This window comes from Cornus florida, unplaced genomic scaffold (genome assembly GCF_030987335.1).
Source record: "Cornus florida cultivar Cherokee Brave unplaced genomic scaffold, ASM3098733v1 CherokeeBrave_3.0.0_Hap2_Chr07, whole genome shotgun sequence".
NCBI classification, from domain to species: Eukaryota; Viridiplantae; Streptophyta; class Magnoliopsida; order Cornales; family Cornaceae; genus Cornus; species Cornus florida.
Window position 1 is genome coordinate 38,408,628 of NW_026775577.1, and position 20,733 is coordinate 38,429,360.

General features: G+C 33.0%; 1 protein-coding gene across 1 annotated transcript; it reads left to right on the top strand.

Moving 5' to 3' along the window:
* Positions 1 to 2,769: 2,769 nt before the first annotated feature.
* On the top strand, positions 2,770 to 9,800 carry LOC132267645 (8-hydroxygeraniol dehydrogenase-like). The gene is made up of 5 exons (XM_059768778.1): positions 2,770 to 2,867; positions 3,051 to 3,164; positions 8,076 to 8,589; positions 9,087 to 9,237; positions 9,598 to 9,800. The coding sequence occupies exons 1-5, from the start codon at positions 2,770 to 2,772 to the stop codon at positions 9,798 to 9,800; spliced, it is 1,080 nt and encodes a 359-aa protein (XP_059624761.1).
* Positions 9,801 to 20,733: the final 10,933 nt, after the last annotated feature.

Sequence of the window (20,733 nt, forward strand, 5' to 3'; positions counted from 1 at the left end):
CATGAATATTGTGCTTGAAGCATAGTAATTAAGAATGATTAATATATAAATATAAAAGCCATGAAAATCATAACCATATCATAATCAAAGATACATGCAGGTGTATGACTGGACATAATATGTGATACGTTAGAGAAATTATAAAGGCTTTAGATTGTTGGGGATTTTGGATATTTTTTATACAATTACATTTTAATTCCATTTACATAATCTTATCAAAATTCACTTTGACTAAAACACTTATATGTTCATAACGCAACTAATCGAAACAATATATATAGTATAAATAAAACAATATATTAAACTAATAGGGCAATAAAATTATATAAAATCAATAAGGGAAAAATAAATAAACTTCTGGCCTGTATAATGGAGAGCCACGTAGTTTGCGCTGTCGTAAAGTCTTTACAGCCTCCTTACATGCAAGTTGTGACGACTACGAAAGGTTTCAAGATACAACTCCAATGTCCTCCATAAGCACATTCACAGAGTAACGATTATCAAGTCTTGTAGTGTCACGTTGCCCATAAACTCAGATATATAATTGAATATATATAATGTAGTATTCGGTTGAAGAATGAAAGAATGAGTTTTTAGGAAAAGAAACAAGAGAAGTAAGAACATATTTAATCTATTACAATAACTATATATTTATAGGCTATTTTCACATTCTTAGCTAATAGACACAACTAGTCATAAGGGGTCACACCTCTTCAAAAATAAGTTTTAAAAACTTTAATATTTTATTCAAAAAAACCTAACAGTCTACTGGTAAAAAGTGAGCATAATTTACTTTCAATTGGTAGTGAGGTTAAAGGTTGACATTTTGATAAAATATTGAAGGTTGACATGTTGATATGTTTTATTTGAAAATACTTTTTTTGGTAAATTAAACCGTTCGCATGTAAATTAGTGTAACTGCTAACCACAATGGCTACCGAATGACATTGTATCTTATAAATTTTTAGTTATTAAAAATGACTAATTTAAAGAAAGGTAGATGTTTCCACTAAGCGCTATTATTGAGTGGCACTTATCCGTGGTGGTGTTTGATAAAATTAAAAATTAAGTACCGAAAGTTTTAAGAGCTGAATTTTAAGTGTTGAAATTTTTAAGTGATAAATATGTTTTTAATAAATTTTTTAAATTTTTAATATTTAGCATTTAGTGATAAGTAACGTCCCCATTTTATGCTGTGTTTATCGTTTTCAGTTATATTTAAATTGCGTTATCGAACGTACACTCTTAATTGAATAAGTGTTTAATTTGTTTAACACCAACGTCGTGCTTCCGGTACTTAAATTATTAGTTTGCAAGATGGTCATATAAAAGACGATTTGATATTCATAGAAAGGGTAATAGTGGATACATCTTTTTCAATTTTTTTAGAGCTAGACAAATTACAAGCTTGCTATTTCAGCCCCTTTGAACCTCAAAAGCAGACCTTAATCACCCTCTAATCATACCAAAACATGGTTTTATTGATCTTATATCATTAAAACTTCCATAAATTGAGAATATCTTCTCTAATCATTAACATAAGCCACGCCATTCTTAGTACCAACTCAACTTTCATATCATATGCATATACTGATTACATGCACTCTTATTCTTATGAATGTTCTTAAAATATAATTTTTAGTGATCTAAGGCTATATAAATAAATAAATCTCTCTCTATCTCTCTGATTATATATATATATATGCAGAACATTTACTAGGAAGATTATATATATATAACTACAGAAGTAAAGTATATGCTGCATCAATAAATATTCGTATACATATTCAACAAAAAATAGAAAGAAAAACTCTCCCTTATATACCAGTCAGTCAATTCCATCAATCTGATTAATATACCATTGTTTGTGGAATCTACACGCATATTTATTTAATATAGTCCTAGGGTTATATAAACAGCCACACACACAAATATATATATATATATATATATATATATATATATATATATATATATATATATATATATATTGTATACCCATATAGTACTTCTCCCTCTTCTGAATTTATTTTATTATTATTTTAATTATTTTATTTATTAAATACTATATTATATTTTACAATTTAATCCCTTAATTAATGAACAACTAATTTGTGTTATTAATTTAATAGTTATTACACTCATAATGCTATAAGATGACTTATTTGTCGATGCAATTCCACCTTATGGTATGTAGTTTGTAAAAATTTTAATCTTACAGCCAAAAAGGGTCGATGTGTACATAGAGGGAAGTGTATTTATATCCAAAAAGTGTCGATGTGTGCTTAATATACAGATATATTGAAGAATGAAGACTAATAAAACTATATAGCTTGAGTTCAATGTTTGAATATGTCCATGATCACTATGTACTGCTTCATGTATATTATATGTAGTGGGCTAGTACTTATGTATTTTGAGTGACCATCTTGTTTTGACCTCCATGAAACCTAGAATTGGTTTGTTTGGACGTCTGCATCAAGCATGACAAATTGTATATTAATTTACTTCATTTGATCGAAAAAATTTCAGAGGTCATTAAGAAACTACTTTCTCTATCGATCCGAAAATCATATGTGAGGAAAATCTTACCCCCTTCTCTTACCTCACGGCTGAGGTAATCCCCAAGCTATACCCCCAACTATATAAATGTCTAAGTCATGCTAACTCAATACAAGCACTTCTCTCTCTCTCTCTCACTGGATTTTTCATTTTTCTGTCTATACTAACATTTATTTGTTTGAAATCGAATTCGATAATTTTGTGCTAATGGCAAAGTCACCAGAGACCGAGCACCCAGTGAAGGCCTTTGGATGGGCAGCCAGAGAACAAGCTAGTCCTCTAGGTCCATTCAAATTCTCGAGAAGGTATTACTTACTTCTCTCATTTATATCTCTTGTTGATTTTATATATCCTACATATATGTAAACATGTAGCTACTATTATGATGCTTTTTTGGGTACCAAAAATTTATTTTGAACAATGGTTTTTGTTTTGTTGATGCTCTCTGCATGATCTGAGATGGTGTTGGATTATATGATGCTATGCAGAGCAACGGGGGATAAAGATGTGAGGTTCAAAGTTTTGTATTGTGGGATATGCCACTCCGACCTTCACAATATCAGGAATGACTGGGGCATGTCCAAGTATCCTCTTGTACCCGGGTATGTCTCTGTTTCTTTGTCCCTCAAATTTCAATTTACTATTGACAGGAGAAGGTTTTTGGGGTGCTGATCCCTGTATGACTACATTTATATATGTAAATAGGTACATATTGGACTAATGCTTTTTTGCAGTACAAAATAAAAAATTTGGATGGAAGGAAGAGAAGAAGGGATAGATAAAATATCTCTAAAAAAAAAATTGTATCATTCCATCTTTTTGTTCAGTTAGACAAAAAAGAAGAAAACAAACACACAATTTATTGTATTCGCAGGGCGGAGCCAGGATCGTGTGGCTGGGGGGGGCCAAAGTGATGGACTGAGTGAGAGAACTGAGAAGAGAGAATCTGATGGACTGAGTGAGATACGCATTATGCAGCGAAAAAAATAAAAAAAACCCCAAAATTTCAAGGTAAAGAAGAGGTAGGGCGGAGGTACACGAAGGAAACAAACAAAAAAAAATGGGTCAAAGCACTATAAAATAATATATATTATAACTAAACAAACAAACATGCCAGGGAACAAGAGATTTAGAAAAACTGAAAAACAAGATTTTTTATTTTAAAATATGTTTAAAGAAGTAAAGATGATATAATAAATTATATATATATAATAAACTAAAAAATTTCTTGCGGGGCCCAAAAGTACTCATTACCTTACATAAGTTCTACTAAACTGTTTTTCGACCTATACTAATAAAAGATACTGAATTTCTTGCAGGGGCCAGGCCCCCCCTCGCCTACCCCTGGCTCCGCCCCGTGTGTTCGTTAGGAGAAAAGGGAAGAGATTGAGTTTAAAATTGTTAACCATATACCCATTACTATATATATAGTATTCTAATTTATAGCTAGAGAATAGGGTTGTAATTTAAAAATTATATAATACACCCACTTTTCTTCACTCCTCTCTTTGGCCCATATTTGGAGGGATGGAAATTTGTAGAGGAATAAGGACTCATGCATCCTATTATCATTTCTCTCTTTCTCTACTCTTTACTGAATGAAGGAAGTTTTGTCCTTTTTTTTTTTTCTTTTTTTTTTCTTTTTTTTTCCTCCACGTGTGACACCCTAAATTTGTAACACCACAAATCTTGTCTAGTTCTAAAATATGATACGTGACTCACACTAATCATCCACAATTATCCATGATTAAATAAAAATAACTATAAATAATTTCATTCAAAGATCCAACAAGTCTTATAACAACATTACGTGACTCACACTAATCATCCACAATTATCCATGATTAAATAAAAATAACTATAAATAATTTCATTCAAAGATCCAACAAGTCTTATAACAACATTAACACCAATGAAATTAAAATCCCACCAACAAGGTGAACCTTATTACAAAACTCCTTACTAAGAAATAATATATAATAAAATAAACATGAAGAAAATTCAGAAAGTCTCTATCTCTTCGCTGAGCCTCCTTTAGCAAGTCAATCTTACTTGCTGACTTGTTCCTCATTTTGGTTTGTAAGTTTACTCTTTTTTCTAGTCTCGATAAGGAGGCAATATCTATGCTTCACTTTTCAATAAAACCATTTTTTTTTTTTAAGAGTAATTATGTGAATTTGCTACTCACAAAAGTGTTCCTAAACTCATAAATTCGCTCTTCTCTTATTCATGAAGTTAGGAATAACAATGCCATTTTCTTTTAAAGTAGAGTACAAATATCATCTTCACATATGTACGTACGTACATATATGTGTGAGTTGCGCTACACAGAATGGTTGCATAATTATACTTTGAAAAATATCTAGAGAGCGGTGAATAGGTTCAATTCGTACTTTTGTCCGATTTTTATTTTTAAAATTTTTATGAAAATAAAATTAAAAACAAACCCATGGAGATTTTTATAGTGTCGAGCGAAATGATCCATTATCTCAAAACAAAATACACCAGACTCAAACTCACACCATTCACATTCTACCAAGAACTAGTTGTTGAAGGCCTCAAACTTGCGACTCCTAGTCCCCCTTGCTGCAGATTTCAAGCTTATTCCTCAATCCTTGTAGATAGGGCTATAATTGACCGAACTGAGCCGAGTAGTGGTATGTCCGAACTCGGCTCGGTCAGTGCAAAAGAATGCTCGAGCTCCCAGTTGAATGGTCGAACTTGGCTTGGTAATGGTCACGAGCAACTCGATCTCAGCTCAAAGCTTGTACATTGCATACAATCAGCAAAAGCTAGTATATTCACACAATCAGCAAAATCAAACATTTTATTTGCAGAATCTGAAGAAAAAAAAAAAAAAAAAAAGTGTGTCTGTGGGGATGCTTGCTCGTACTAGTAAGTCCGGTGAGATGCAGCCGATATTATAACTTTCCTATCGATCTCCTCTATCCACCATTTTTTTTTACCATTGAGAGGCACATGCAGATCTACCATTGATGGGGGATATAAGGGAAACGAGAGGGGGTAATTCATATTAGAGCGAGAGATAGAGAGAGGGAAAGAGAATGAATCAACAAGGAGTGGTTCTCACTTCTCAGACTGCAGGAGGAAGTTTGATAGCGACTGGTTTTGGTCTCGTGGGTTATGCCACAAGACCAAATGCTTCATTCGGGTTTAAGCTATTGGGCTTTTGAGGTGAATATAGTATTTAGATTGATTGGGCTTAATGCTTCATTTGGGTTTAAGAAAGAATCTATTAGGGTTGGGCTTAATAAATTAATTAAAATGACTATATATGTGATAGGATAAAGCCCAAATATTTATCATATTTTTACACACGCATATATATTCATGAACTCAAAACGAGCACGTAAACAAACTTGTTTATCAATATGTTCGGGTAGCAAACGAGTCGAGCATGCATATGTTTGAGATTGGCTCTTTTAATAGCGACACTAATAGTTTTGTTTGGTCTCAGTTTGTAGTTTGTTTAGTAAATAAACGAACACCAACCGAGCCCATATTAAGTGGAGCTCAAGTAGTTTGCAAACGGCTCAACTCGTTTGCAGTCATACTTGTAGACAGGTTACAAGTATAACATAAACACCCTCAAATGTTCTGTTTCGTTTGTAACACGATTGAATCCTCCTTTCAATGTTTTGTAGATAAATAAATTTAAAAAATCATGCTTCTGAATGGAAGCAACTTGATCTTCAATAATCTTGAACTCTGATCAGATAAAAAACACAATCCTAAAATCACTCGTATGTTTATAACGTGCATCAAAGTGGAAATTTTGCAAAAATAATCACAAAACGCTTTAATCTAGTAAAAGTCGTAAATGATGTAGGGCAGAAAAATAGTATATATAGGTATTAGAGTGTCCTAAACTAACTTCGAAAATTAGTCAAAGTAGTGCAATGACTTCTCCGTAGGATTTAATCAAAAAGAAAAGTTGAATTTAAAAAAAGTTAAAAATTTCCTTTTAAATCCAGTAAAGCGTGACTGGTTGAACTAAATAAAATCGGTTAGACTTACCAATAGGCCTGTGGCCTAGCGGTATAAGGCTCCTACCTCCTAAAGGGAGGTCAGAGGTTTGAACCTCAGTGGAGGTAGTGTGTGTGAGTTTCCCAACTAGAAAAATAAAAAATAAAAAGATCGGTAAGACTTGAGCAGTTTGCAATTATGATTTAAGACAATTTTTCTTTGCTAAATGTGACCGGTCGGAGTAAGTTGGACCGATTGCACTTGTCTAGAATATAATTTTAAGCTTAAAAACCTAATTCCCATCCGACTAAAAATAAAAATGTGCAATGTATCCTCTCATACACACCTTCTTTAAATGATGTTCTTATCGAATCGAACCATGCATTGCTCATATAGTTTCGCTTCCAACATCGAGAGTCAAAATAGAATAAAAATTACAATTGTATTGGACATGTTTTGACACCAAAATTACTTAATTAGGATGGTATATCTCACAAGATAAATATCTTGGATTTTTGATGGAAAGCTTCATTTTCCTTGGGCAACCAAGTTTAAAGTTGTGAATAGCAATAATCCTAGAAAAAGGTATAGTCAAGATTTCAGACATGATTAATCAGTATGTTATGTATGTTATGTGGGATAAGCTATATGCGAAGGTATAAATCGGTACTTGATGGTTTGATTCCAGCCTTTGAATCCAGAAGGAGTTTCACCTTTTGCGAGAACTTGTTCCGAGCTCAAGAATATTTCCATCAATTTCTTCGTCTACCAACTTGTGTGTAGAGAATGATGTTTCCACGTCCTTTACTTTTGTCTTCAACTACAAGAGGTAGAGGAAAATAATCTCATTAAGATCACTAAGACCCCATTTGACAAGTGTTTTGTTTTTGTTATTTTTGTTTTTAAGTTGCTATAGTGCCGATTTTGGCAACAAAAACATGTTTGGCACGACTTTATTTTATTTTATACAGTGCTAAAACATTTCGTGAAGAGTAGTCCAAAAACAAAATACTAAAAAGTTTTTTTTTTTTTTTTTTTTTTTTTTTTTTTTTTTTTTTTTTGTATTGACAATTGTTCATGGCCCAAAATCATAACTGTTCGTGTTTTTGTTTCCTAAATTTTTACAACAAAACATCTTTCCAAACGTGTTTCCGATTTTTTTTCCAAAACAACAAAAACACTGTTTCTGTTTTAACAAAAAATAAAACGTCTGCCAAACGAGCCCTAATTACTTCTAAAAAGTATAGTCAGTAATTTCTTGTATGTCTCACCAAATTAATCTCTTGGGACCCTATCGTAGGCTTAATTTTATAAATTGTTTAAATAGGTTTATAGCTTCGAATGTTGATCTCTCCCGCATGAATCCCGATTGATTTTCAGATACTGTGGATTCTTTCCTTAGTCTTTCTTCTATCACTCTTTTGCATATCAATATTTATTATATCACAGACCAAATATAAACAACAGAGCAAATTAGTTAATCTCTCTAAAAATATATTGACATCAAAATGAATTGATCGATGCAGGCATGAGATTGTAGGGGTAGTAACAGAGGTGGGTAGCAAGGTAGAGAAATTCAAAGTTGGAGACAGAGTGGGTGTTGGATGCATGATTGGATCATGTGGCTCATGCGACAAGTGCGCCACCGATTTTGAAAATTACTGCCCCAAATTGATATACACCTACCCGGGCACCTACTATGACGGAAGCGTCACACAAGGAGGTTACTCTGATCACATGGTTGCCGACGAGCACTTTGTGGTCGGCATCCCCGACAGCTTGCCTCTTGAAGCTGCTGGTCCTCTCCTATGTGCTGGGATCACAACCTACAGTCCCCTCAAGTACTTTGAGCTTGACAAGCCTGGTATGCATTTGGGCGTGGTGGGTCTAGGCGGACTTGGCCATGTCGCCGTGAAGTTTGCAAAGGCGTTTGGCGCTAAGGTGACAGTGATCAGTACATCCCCTAGCAAGAAGAAGGAAGCCATTGAACTTCTTGGTGCTGATTCATTTTTGGTAAGCCGTGATGAAGATCAGATGCAGGTACGTAACCATTTTTATCTTATGCTAATTAAATTTAGAGATGGAAAAAGAAAAGTGTATACCCCCAATCTAGGTAGATATGTTGGTATTTAGCACTACATTAAAAAAAAAAAAAAAAAAAAAAAAAAAAAAAAAAAAAAAAAAAAATTGATAGGGCATTAATTCACCTCACCGGAATCTGGGTTAGTCGGCCGGACCTCATTGAATCTTCGTCGGAATTCAGACTCTTTCCCTTTCACTTTCTTAGACTTGGGCTTGTTAAAGCTATTTTATAGGGCAATTTAAGGTGGTTTAAGTGTTGTAATGATGAAGAATAAAATAAATTCTACCCTTCTCGCCTTCTCGGGCAACTTAAACTCGAGATTTTTTCTAAAATGAACCCTATATTTTCAAACACGTTCCAACACAATGTAGGTAGATATGTTGGTAATTAGCATTTCATAGAAAGTTTTGACTGTGCATTAATTCTTATATATTAGTATGATGAATGTATATAGGCTGCAATGGACACAATGGATGGTATTATTGATTCTGTGTCTGCTATTCACCCACTCATGCCTTTGGTTGGTTTATTGAAAACTTATGGGAAGCTCGTTTTGGTGGGAGCACCAAAAGCACTTGAACTACCTGTTTTGCCTTTGCTTTCGGGTAAGCATACGAAATCATTAACTTTTACATTTAACATGGGTAGATTAAATTGTTGAATACAAATATTCACCGGTGAATAGATGATCCTATTGACTGTCGAATTTATTTTTTTAAAAAATATTTATGTAGTATTATTATTATTATTTATTTTTTTGATTTATAATTATGAAAAATGTGTGTATTTGTGATTGGATTACATTAGTGGCTGGTAGGGATCACCTACTCACCAATGAATAGGTACGTATTGTCTGATAAAAATTCGCTGAGTAGTGCTTGAATTCATACCCAAGACTGTTCTCTGCCCTACATTTTGCTCTTTAGTCTTTAGACTAGTAGCTAAATGGGAATATGGAATGGCAGGGAGGAAGATAGTTGCTGGGAGCATGATTGGGGGAATGAAGGAGACACAGGAAATGGTTGATTTCGCGGCAAAACACAACATAAAACCAGACATTGAAATCATTCCTATGGACTATGTGAACACTGCCTTGGAGCGTCTTGAGAAGGCTGATGTCAAATACCGGTTTGTCATCGACGTTGGGAACACATTAGAAGTCTCCTGAAAGCCTTGTGGCTGCTGAATCTAGGTTTCTTTTGAGAATATGTTGAGGTCCATTCGGACTTGCTGATGTTCTGTGACTTCTGTTATCCATGTTTGTTATTTTAATTTTTGTTTTTTGTGTCATTAGATGGATTTATAAATAAGAATCAACCTTGTTTGTTTGTCCAATTGATTTCAATAGTTCAATTTTCAATTCTTAAACAGGTTTTTATTTTTTAATTTTTTGTTTCCAGATGAATAATACAATAACTTTAGAAAAAACCAAAACAAATGCTAAAAATAAGATTACAAATATAAAGATAATGATCCGGTAAATTTTCGAAGACCATATATGATGTTTATGTTGTGGTTTTGTGAAGTCTAATTAGGTGATATTTAATTATACGTGTTGTGTGATTGATTAATTTGTGTCAATACAAGAGAGAGTAATTGAGAGAGATTGAGAAAATATTCTCCATTGTAATTCTTTATCTATTTCATAGTGAATTTGTTCGGTGTGCTCCATGAACGTAGCCTTAAGATTTGGATAAATCATGTATATCTTGCATTCTTGTGTGTGCTTTTTTTATTCTTCCTGATTGCTTATTTATTTATCGAACAGCGTTATTTATTTTGCGTTTTCGCCACAACTTGTATTAAATCCGGTTGATTGTGCAGAGCAATTCCAACAACTGGTATCAGAGCCTTTGGTCGAGAACGTAGGGCATAGAAGATATTTGACGAAATTCCAAAATTCTTTCGATCAGATCTGTCAGTTCGAGTGGGAGTAATGACATCAGAAGAAAATGCATCCATATCTATGATCAAGAAGTTCGATGGCACAAACTTTAGTTTCTGGAAGATACAAATAGAAGACCTCTTGTTTCAAAAAAAATCTATATCAACCTTTAGGAAAGATGGTCGAAACTAGGCATATAATGTTGTGAATCATTGTAACCCTTTGGAGTGGACATGTCTGGTGACAAACAGATACTTATAAGCCTATAAATAGCCGCCACTTGGATGCCATTTTTCTCATCATTTTTACAGATTTCTTCTCTTCCTCTCTAGACTTGAACCTAACCCAAGTGGGTTCAAACCATAATATAGATGCATTTTTTAGTAACAGAGAGTATTACGCAGAGGTGGCTCTCCATATCCAAGAGTTTGAAGTGCTGCTACTGGTGGATCTAGACCGTTATATCCTAAGAGACAATTTCCCTTGAGTCTGTCAACACCATGCGAGACGTAAATTGTCTTAAGGATATAGTATCAAATACTAACCTCGATTATTCTTTATTTATTATTACATTATTAATCAAATATTTAGTTAATTATTTTTTAGCATATTGTTAATTATTTTATAGCATATTAGAATAAGATTTGTTATATCTTAAATGTCACATGAAGCCTATAATTTCTAACAGAGTCTTCAGTCCATTAATTCTTCAATGAGGATTCTTATACCTTGTCTAACAAGAAGTTACCAAATCAATCACAACTTTGATAATAGAAATCTAATGAGTATCAATTTACTCCATAAGTTTATAATGAGAAGAACATCTTCTATTGCAGCAAATTTGTAACTCATTAGGCAAGTGTGACTGGTCCGACTTAAGTACGATCGATCAGAAACAAGTTGGACCAGTTGAATTTAAGTGCAACCGGCCAAACTTCTTTAAATAGCATCGTTTAGGACTTTGAGATTCAAACCCAACACACATCGCACAAAGTAATTGGCGGAAATTTAGGCTATCATGACTAAATTTGTGATGACCTTGTGGGCGGATATGCTGTGGGCGGGTGCGAGAGACACTGACAGGCTACCACACTGGCGAGCTACGGGTGCACAAGTCCCACATCGCCTGGGTAGAGGAAAGGTGAAATGCTTATATGTAAGTGTGTCATCTCCAATTGGTATAAGGCCTTTTGGGGTAAAGCCCAAGAGCAAAACCATGCCGGCTCAGACCGAAAGCGGACAATATCATATCATGTAATGGAGTGGGTCGTTACAAATGGTATCAGAGCCTGACCCAACCGGAAGTGTGCCGACGGGGACGTCGGACTTCCAAGGGGGGTGGATTGTGATGACCTTGTGGGTGGGTGTGTTGTGGGCGAGTGCGAGAGACACTGACAGGATACCATACTGGCGAGCTACGGGTTCACAAGTCCCATATCGCCTGGGTAGAGGAAAGGTGAAATGTTTATATGTAAGTGTGTCATCTCCAATTGGTATGAGGCCTTTTGGGGTAAAGCCCAAGAGCAAAACCATGCGGGCTTAGACCCAAAGCGGACAATTTTATACTATATGGTGGAGTGGGTCGTTACAAAATTAGTGTGCTTTAGGCTCTTCGATAAACTACCAAAGCTTAAAAAATCATTGAAAGCCCTAGTTAAGTTACCCTTCGCTACAACCCGAAACTTTTGAAAAAAATAAGGAAGAGGGTTCCATTTCAAACAATGTAGTCTTTAATTCCTCCTCAGTATCAATTTGTAAAAGCCTCCGATTATTTTCCAAGATAATTGATTATGGAACATTTGAATAAAAAATCAAAATCAGCGAGTCAATCTAATGTAAACAACTTCTGAAATTAAGCAACCACAATCCCAGTGACCTATTGATCATCATCACACCACACTTATTAGAATTTTCAATTCCCAAAATAACATTTTTCTTTAATCTACTTGGGATAGGGTGGTAATTTCCCACACATTGGTGGGTTTCCGCCCAGTCCCTAATGGGTTGTATTTGGTACCCCCTAAATAGAGTAGGGGCGGTTATGGTAATTAAAATTCAAACCCATCCCGAGTTCTGGGTCGGGATGGATTTAGTGTTTTAAATTGCCCTAACTCACCACGTGTTTCTTTGATTTTTATTTTTCATTTTAATATTGAAATATATGTTATATATATGTATTATATTTTGTTTCCTTTTTCCCTTTTTCCCTTCTTTCCTCCTTGATTTATTCTTTTTGTCTGCAACTTTATTCCCATATATTGTGTATCAATATAATGTAAACATATCAAGTACTACAAACAATAAGAGAAATATAGTCTCAGTTGCTCTTGATCCATTGTAATACCTCTAATTTTAAAAGGATAGTCTCGGTATTTGTTTATTTGTTTTAATTGTATTGTTAATTATTTAATTGATTATTTAACTAATTACTTATGTGTTTAATTGAATTAGGTATTTCTTGATTATTTGATTACGTGTCTATGTATTATTTGTAGTTGTCTATGTGTTAATTATTTAATTAGATTATGTGCTTAAATGGTGTTTTGATTAATTGTAAATTAAATATTTTCTTTTATTTTATTATTTTATTTTATTTTTATTTTATGGTTATGGTTAGTAGTAATGGGCTAACATCCCATGGACTACTTGGATAGGAGGTTGGATGTGTGTGGATTATTATCCATGGATAGTTGTGTATGTATATATATAGATATATATTATATACATATATAAAAAGGAAAGTAATTTATTATTTACTTTTATGGTAACTTGGGTAGTAATATTTAATCTGATGTATATGTTTTATATTTAAATAATAAAAATATACATAGATTTGATACGTGTTATGTTTTAAGTTACTTTATAATATTATGGTAACTTAAGTATTATTGGATAATCCATTAATAAATAATGGAATGTGTATAATTTATTTATTTAATAAACATATACATAAATTATATACGTAACATATTTTACTTACCTTTTTAATATATATAAAAGGGAAAGTAATTTATTAATTACTTTTATGGTAACTTGGGTAGTAATATTTAATCTTATGTATATGTTTTATATTTAAATAATAAAAATATACATAGATTTGATACGTGTTATATTTTAAGTTACTTTATAATATTATGGTAACTTAAGTATTATTGGATAATCCATTAAAAAATAATGGGATGTGTATAATTTATTTATTTAATAAAGATATACATAAATTATGTACGTAACATATTTTACTTACCTTTTTAATATTTTAATATATATATTTTTAAGTTGACTTGAATTGGAAAAAGGGTCAGGGTTATTTTATTTAACCTATAAATATATAGGTATAGGTTGTAAAAGGGGGTTAGAAATATTCACGTGATATATTTTAGAGAGAGAGAGTTAGAGAGGGAAGGAGGAAAATGAAGGAAGGAGGAAAAAAACCCTGCAGAGAGAAGATCAAGGAAGAAGAAGTTAAACTTTCGATCCGAAAGTTTAAGGCAAGTTCTTCTTCTATCTCTTTCCCTTTGATTCGTATTTCTGTACATGCCTAGGAAATTCCAGGATTTATTAAACACATAAAATTAAATAATTATGCATGTTTAATTGGATTCAAGCATAGGTTTTTATGAAATTGGTTCATATTTGTTCTTGTGTTATGAATTAAAAAATGCATGATTTTGATTTGATTTCTGGTATGAATTTTTACATGTTTGAATTATGTATTTTTCATATCTGTGGAATGATGGAACGTAGAAACATGCCTAGGATTCCTGAACATTAAATAGGGATTAGGTTTGGGTTTAAATAAATTTAAATACACTCAATCATAACGATGCTTGCTATTTGAATGTTTAAACAAACGAATGGATTTAATCTTTTAAAATGCTTTAGCAATTGAGATTAAATGTGTAGGATGAATTGGATATGGAGAATGCTTATTTGACGATATATTAAAATATCATCATGTATAAGATTCCGTTTGTGTAGGGCATATGATATAGGAAACTTAAATAAATAATAAGTCATTCATATTATGTGATAACTTGATATCATATTATCATAGTTATTTCTGGAATGTTTGATGTATTTATTTAATTATTGCATCAATTGTTGGATTGTGTGGTTTAATGCACCGATATGAGACGGCGGCATTCTAGGGACGGATTAACTTATCAGTTAAGTCCTACCTATTTTATATAAGGGAATAGATTAACTAAAATGTTAAGTTCTACTTATTTTCAAGTCAGGTCATCTGAACAAGTTGAATGACTTATGGAGGATTAATTTATTATATAAGGGAATGGATTAACTAAAATGTTAAGTCCTACTTATATTCAAGTCAGGTCAACTGAACAAGTTGAATGACTTAGAAAGGATTAATTTATTATATAAGGGAATGGATTAACTAAAACGTTAAGTCCTACTTATATTCAAGTCAGGTCAGCTGAACAAGTTGAATGACTTATGGAGGATTAATTTATACTGGATAGGATGGTTACTAGATTATATATATATAAGTATAGTGCCATGATATGAGCTTGAGTCTCAGGATCAGTGGTTAGGGTGCGTATATCGCTAGGGATGTGTAGCTAGATATAGTGTAGTTATGTACCCTGGTTGGTCTAGGTACTCATGCCCACTATATGTGCATTTTGCATGTTGCCTACTATTCAGGTTGAGACAACCCTATAGTCTAGTGAGGTTCCTTTAGTGTGTGTATATATATATATACGGACTACCAGTTACTGTTGGATTGACTAGGATGTATACGTGTATCGGATCTCTGCTTGGACTGTAGTAAAGTAGAACTTGTTTGTGAGCTTGATCCACCATTATTTTTCAGGTATTCGTCAGGAGTAGAGGTTGTTCGTGCTGAGCGGAGATCAGTCTACTTCATTCTTCCGATGCTACATAGGAGTTCCTTTATGATTCAGTTTCCTATTTTAGATTACTGTCATTTGTTTAATTTGGATTTTCTAGGGATCCACACAGTATGGATTCCTGAGTTGTATTTTGGAGGATCAGTTGTATCAGAAGAGTTTATTAATTAATGGAAATATATTATGAGGTTTATTATTAGATTATTATTTTAGTTTCTTGTCAGCATTTTATTTATTCTTCTTTATTCTTTTGTACTCTGTGTTCGTTTATTATCAATTTGTTTTGATATGCTCGGGTATTCGGGCGTGGGTCTGGCCAACCCGCATTCGGAAATCCGGGGGTATTACAGTTGGTACCAGAGCACTCCAGGTTCAAGTGTCCTTAGGAGTGTCTTTCGTTAAATGACTTCCACGTTGCGTCTCTTAAAACTTAGAGCCTATAGTAGGATTCGTTGTACTTTATTTACGGTTTGTTAGGAGGAGCTGATGTCAATTATATTCTATAGTCATAGAATGGTTGGCACTAGAAAAAGGATGGGTTTAAGGCGAAAGCAATAAAGACCCAAAGGAGTAGAGGAGTATGTTATCGATTTCGTTGTCAGAAGGCAGAGTTAAGGATTGACGGTTTAGGTTCGTTTGGCGTTACTTTAAAAGTATAAGCCAATGAAGGATTTAGGTGTACGTGATAGGTCACCGCATAACGGGACCAACACGACTTCAGTTGATCTAAAAAAGGAGACAAGCAAGGAGTAGGAGCCGAAGATGATCCTAATGGAGGAGATTTATGTGTATCCAATAGAGAGGGTACTAAATCTTGAAGAGGGATGATTGCGCGAGGTGATCTGAATTGCTAGTAGTATAGCGAATGTTATTAGTATAATTAGGGTTGATCAATCTACAAATAATTAAATCTTTCTTATCATCTCTAAAAGAGGTATATAAGAAGTATTGTTAAGAAGTTTGGGGATCGGATGTGTTCTTATCAGAACGAAATACATAATTTTTAAATCACGTACAAAAAGGCATTGGTATTATGTTGTGACGTTCTAATTCGATTTATAAAGTCAAGTAAGACAGTTTACATTCCGCATATAAGGAGGATGAGGGTTAAGCCCTTGGTATTTGCTTAGGAAAACATTTGTGCTTTTAAGCAATGTTTTAAAGGATATGTTTCGAGGTTGAATAATTATTTACGAAACTATAAAAGGAAATTTTGAAACAATCTAGTAAGGTTGATTTCAAATGAGACTTTCTTTTCTAGAAAGAACGATGTCTTAAGTAGGAGTATATTTTGTTCTATTGTGTTTATCATACGTGTTTTATTTTATTTTTTTGTTAATTACTCGGGATTTGGTATGTGGTTTAGTTGGGGACATAAGTGTGTGATCAACCAATTATTGTTTTAATAACATGTAGTCATAACGCTATTTACGCTAAATTTGTGAGTATACGGTCATAGGATTTAGTAGATACACATAAATCTAACCAATCTATTGGACCTGGACATGTGTCATTATGGTGTGTTTTAGGATGGGATAATTAAATCATCACTATGAGTCAAACAATCTAGAACGATTAATTTGATATACTTTACGTTAGGTATGGATTCGTATCATATTACAACACCATGATATTGGTGATTGTTAATGTTTTGGTATGCGTGAGGTAGTGGTAAATAAAGATCACTAAAACGCCATGATGATATATCAAAGGTGCTGGATTTGCTAAACATCTTCTTGAAAATTTCAGAAGTTGTTACCAAGCCAGAAGGAGGATTTAGTACTGGATTAAGTACTTATTGGAATGACACCGAGTGAGGATAGGAGACTGAATAAATATTCATTAGTAAATTCTTAATCAAGAATTTATTCAAGAGGGTGTGTCATTAGGAGGAATTTGCCGGTGTTGCACATGGAGGAGGAAACTAAGTCTCTTTATTTCCATAAATAATATGGAATTATTTTTTTAGTCACAATTTGCAACAATTAGCTGTTGCAAGGAAATCGATGACTTATGTAGAGGATAGGAAGATTTCATATTCTTTTGAAGTTAGATAAAGAAGTCGGATTGTCATTAACTTGTCTTAAAGAAGCAGGGTGTGTCAAAGACAAGATGGTGAGACCAAATACTTATATAAAGATGAGGTGCATGGTATGTATGGAAAGGTCGTAATTTCTTGACTTTTGTTAAGTTAAAGTCATAGTTAACTATTGATAAATTGAATTACCGATTGATTTTTAATATCGGCAAGTTTATCACGGATCAGTGGTGGATAGATTTAGTTACAGAATTCGCTTTTGAAGATACTCCAATTTAAACAATGGGTACAGACGAAAGCTGGTGGTACCGGACTAATGATACTTTCTGTAGACAAATTTGATGGAGGATGCGAGGATTGAGTCACAACTCTTAGTTCTTTGTTCACCCTAGTAGAAACATGATGCTTCACAGTATGAAGCAGATGTTTGGAGGATAGGCAGGAAGAGGAATATAGTGTTTTTCTCTAAGTCTAATATTTATTAAATAGTAGAGATGGACCATCAGAGATCACTGGATTCTTGCAGCTATTTTCTATACTGAAGTGGAAATGACAGAGCATTTTCACGGATTTAGTTGAGGGATTGCTGATTTGATGCAAGGGTCAGGATTCTACATGGGATATTGGTTGACTGATAAAATTAAATCAGTTTCATTTTGTCTATTTTGATCGAGCTGGTAAGATATCAGTTCATACGAATATAACGGATCACGAGACGGCTTAGATGGATGCAAAGTGTGAATAATAACACTTGTTATTACCAAGGTAGTTCAGGAGGTCAATTTTGAATATCGGAGCTGACCCTAAAGAAGGTGTTACCTTACTCAGATGGAGTTTAAGGTACTGGAGGAGGAGTTAGTAGTTTCTATAAATAGTGATATGACTGTCGGGCGACTGAGATGGAAATTTATAATTTTTCTTGGTACACCCAGATGGTTAGAAGGTACATCACGACATCAAATGTCAGTTTTGGTGAACAGGTACGGATAGGGACGTGTATAAAATTACCCTAAGTGTAAAACTTGCTACAAAGGTGGAAAGTTGATCATCGGATATCGTAGGAATCTTTAGCCACTTCTTATAACAAATATGGAAGTTGAACTAAACAGGAGTGACGGTCAGTGGGAAGGATCGACATTGATTTGGAATTTTAATTTTTCATATGGAATCCGAGTGGTGGATTGAGAAAGATCGCTTGAGGACATAAATTTGAGTGATGCTTATTTTAGAACTTCATAGTAGTTCTATAGTTCAGTGATAGTGGTGTTATAGCATGTGGATGTCCATATTAGTGGATGCAAAGTGCTATTTCGAAGAAGCTTTATGAAGATTTTGGAGCAGCAGCTCTACTTCATATCTATAGACGGAGAAATTAATCGAGAGATTAAATTAGACCATACAGGATATGTTTGAAGCGTATATCCTAAATTTTCATAGACAGTTGGAAGTGTTTACTTCACTTGTCGGAATTTTGTCTGTGATATTGTTGGCACAAGAAGGTTAGAGTGACAACTTTGGAGGTTTTGTATCTTTCACAATGCATACCTCTCATTTGTTGGTTGGAAATGGAAGTAAGGGTTGTATAATTAGACCTCGACTTCAATTAAAAATATGCCGGAAAGAGATACTTCCCTTTGTATTGAACTGCGCGCGGTTGGGAGGCGACAGTGGGATGTTGTAAATAGTTAAACTCGTATACTAGAGTTTTTCTATCAGGGAGTAGTTTGCTTGTTCTGTTTCCCATGTAGGAAGAACGACGATTTTTGGAGAAAGGTCAAGTTTACTTATTACATTGACTTTTAAAAGATTGTGTTTCGCAATTGAGGCAGTCGCCTCTGAATTAGCGTTACCGAATTATTAACGCTGCGTACATAGGAGTTTGTGCGTATATTCTATGGCACTTAGAGGTATGTAGATCATTCTCTTGTCGACATGGGAAGATTACGTTGATACAACCTACGCATCGTATGATTATTGTGTTTCTTAAAATATAGGAACCCTGTATACCACTTGGTATAATGGAGTTAAGTGGAGCCCTTATAGTGAGGTTGCGTCTACTTGGGAATATGAGGATGTATTTCGCTCACAGTTTCTAAGCATAATAGAAAAAAAGTAAGGGCGAATTCCGAGGACGGAATTCATTTTGTTAGGGGGGAAAAATGTAATACCTCTAATTTTAAAAGAATAGTCTCGGTATTTGTTTATTTATTTTAATTATATTGTTAATTATATAATTGATTATTTAACTAATTACTTATGTGCTTAATTGAACTAGGTATTTATTGATTATTTGATTACGTGTCTATGTATTATTTGTATTTGTCTATGTGTTAATTATTTAATTAGATTATGTGCTTAAATAGTGTTTTGATTAATTGTAAATTAAATATTTTTTTTATTTTATTATTTTATTTTATTTTTCTTTTATGGTTATGGTTAGTAGTAATGGGCTAACATCCCATGGACTACTTGGATAGGAGGTTGGATGTGTGTGGATTATTATCCATGGATAGTTGTGTATGTATATAAATAGATATATATTATATACATATATAAAAAGGAAAGTAATTTATTATTTACTTTTATGGTAACTTGGGTAGTAATATTTAATCTGATGTATATGTTTTATATTTAAATAATAAAAATATACATAGATTTGATACGTGTTATGTTTTAAGTTACTTTATAATATTATGGTAACTTAAGTATTATTGGATAATCCATTAATAAATAATGGAATGTGTATAATTTATTTATTTAATAAACATATACATAAATTATATACGTAACATATTTTACTTACCTTTTTAATATATATAAAAGGGAAAGTAATTTATTAATTACTTTTATGGTAACTTGGGTAGTAATATTTAATCTTATGTATATGTTTTAAATTTAAATAATAAAAATATACATAGATTTGATACGTGTTATGTTTTAAGTTACTTTATAATATTATGGTAACTTAAAGTATTATTGGATAATCCATTAAAAAATAATGGGATGTGTATAATTTATTTATTTAATAAAGATATACATAAATTATGTACGTAACATATTTTACTTACCTTTTTAATATTTTAATGTATATTTTTTTAAGTTGACTTGAATTGGGAAAAGGGTTAGGGTTATTTTATTTAACCTATAAATATATAGGTATAGGTTGTAAAAGGGGGTTAGAAATATCACGTGATATATTCTAGAGAGAGAGAGAGTTAGAGAGGGAAGGAGGAAAATGAAGGAAGGAGGAAAAAAACCCTGTAGAGAGAAGATCAAGGAAGAAGAAGTTTAACTTTCGATCCGAAAG

Coding starts and splice junctions, on each gene's coding strand:
- LOC132267645 (XM_059768778.1), top strand. CDS start 2,770: ATGGCAAAGTCACCAGAGACCGAGCACCCAGTGAAGGCCTTTGGATGG. Junction 3,165..8,075: donor AAGTATCCTCTTGTACCCGG/GTATGTCTCTGT, acceptor TGATCGATGCAG/GCATGAGATTGTAGGGGTAG. Junction 8,590..9,086: donor GTGATGAAGATCAGATGCAG/GTACGTAACCAT, acceptor GAATGTATATAG/GCTGCAATGGACACAATGGA.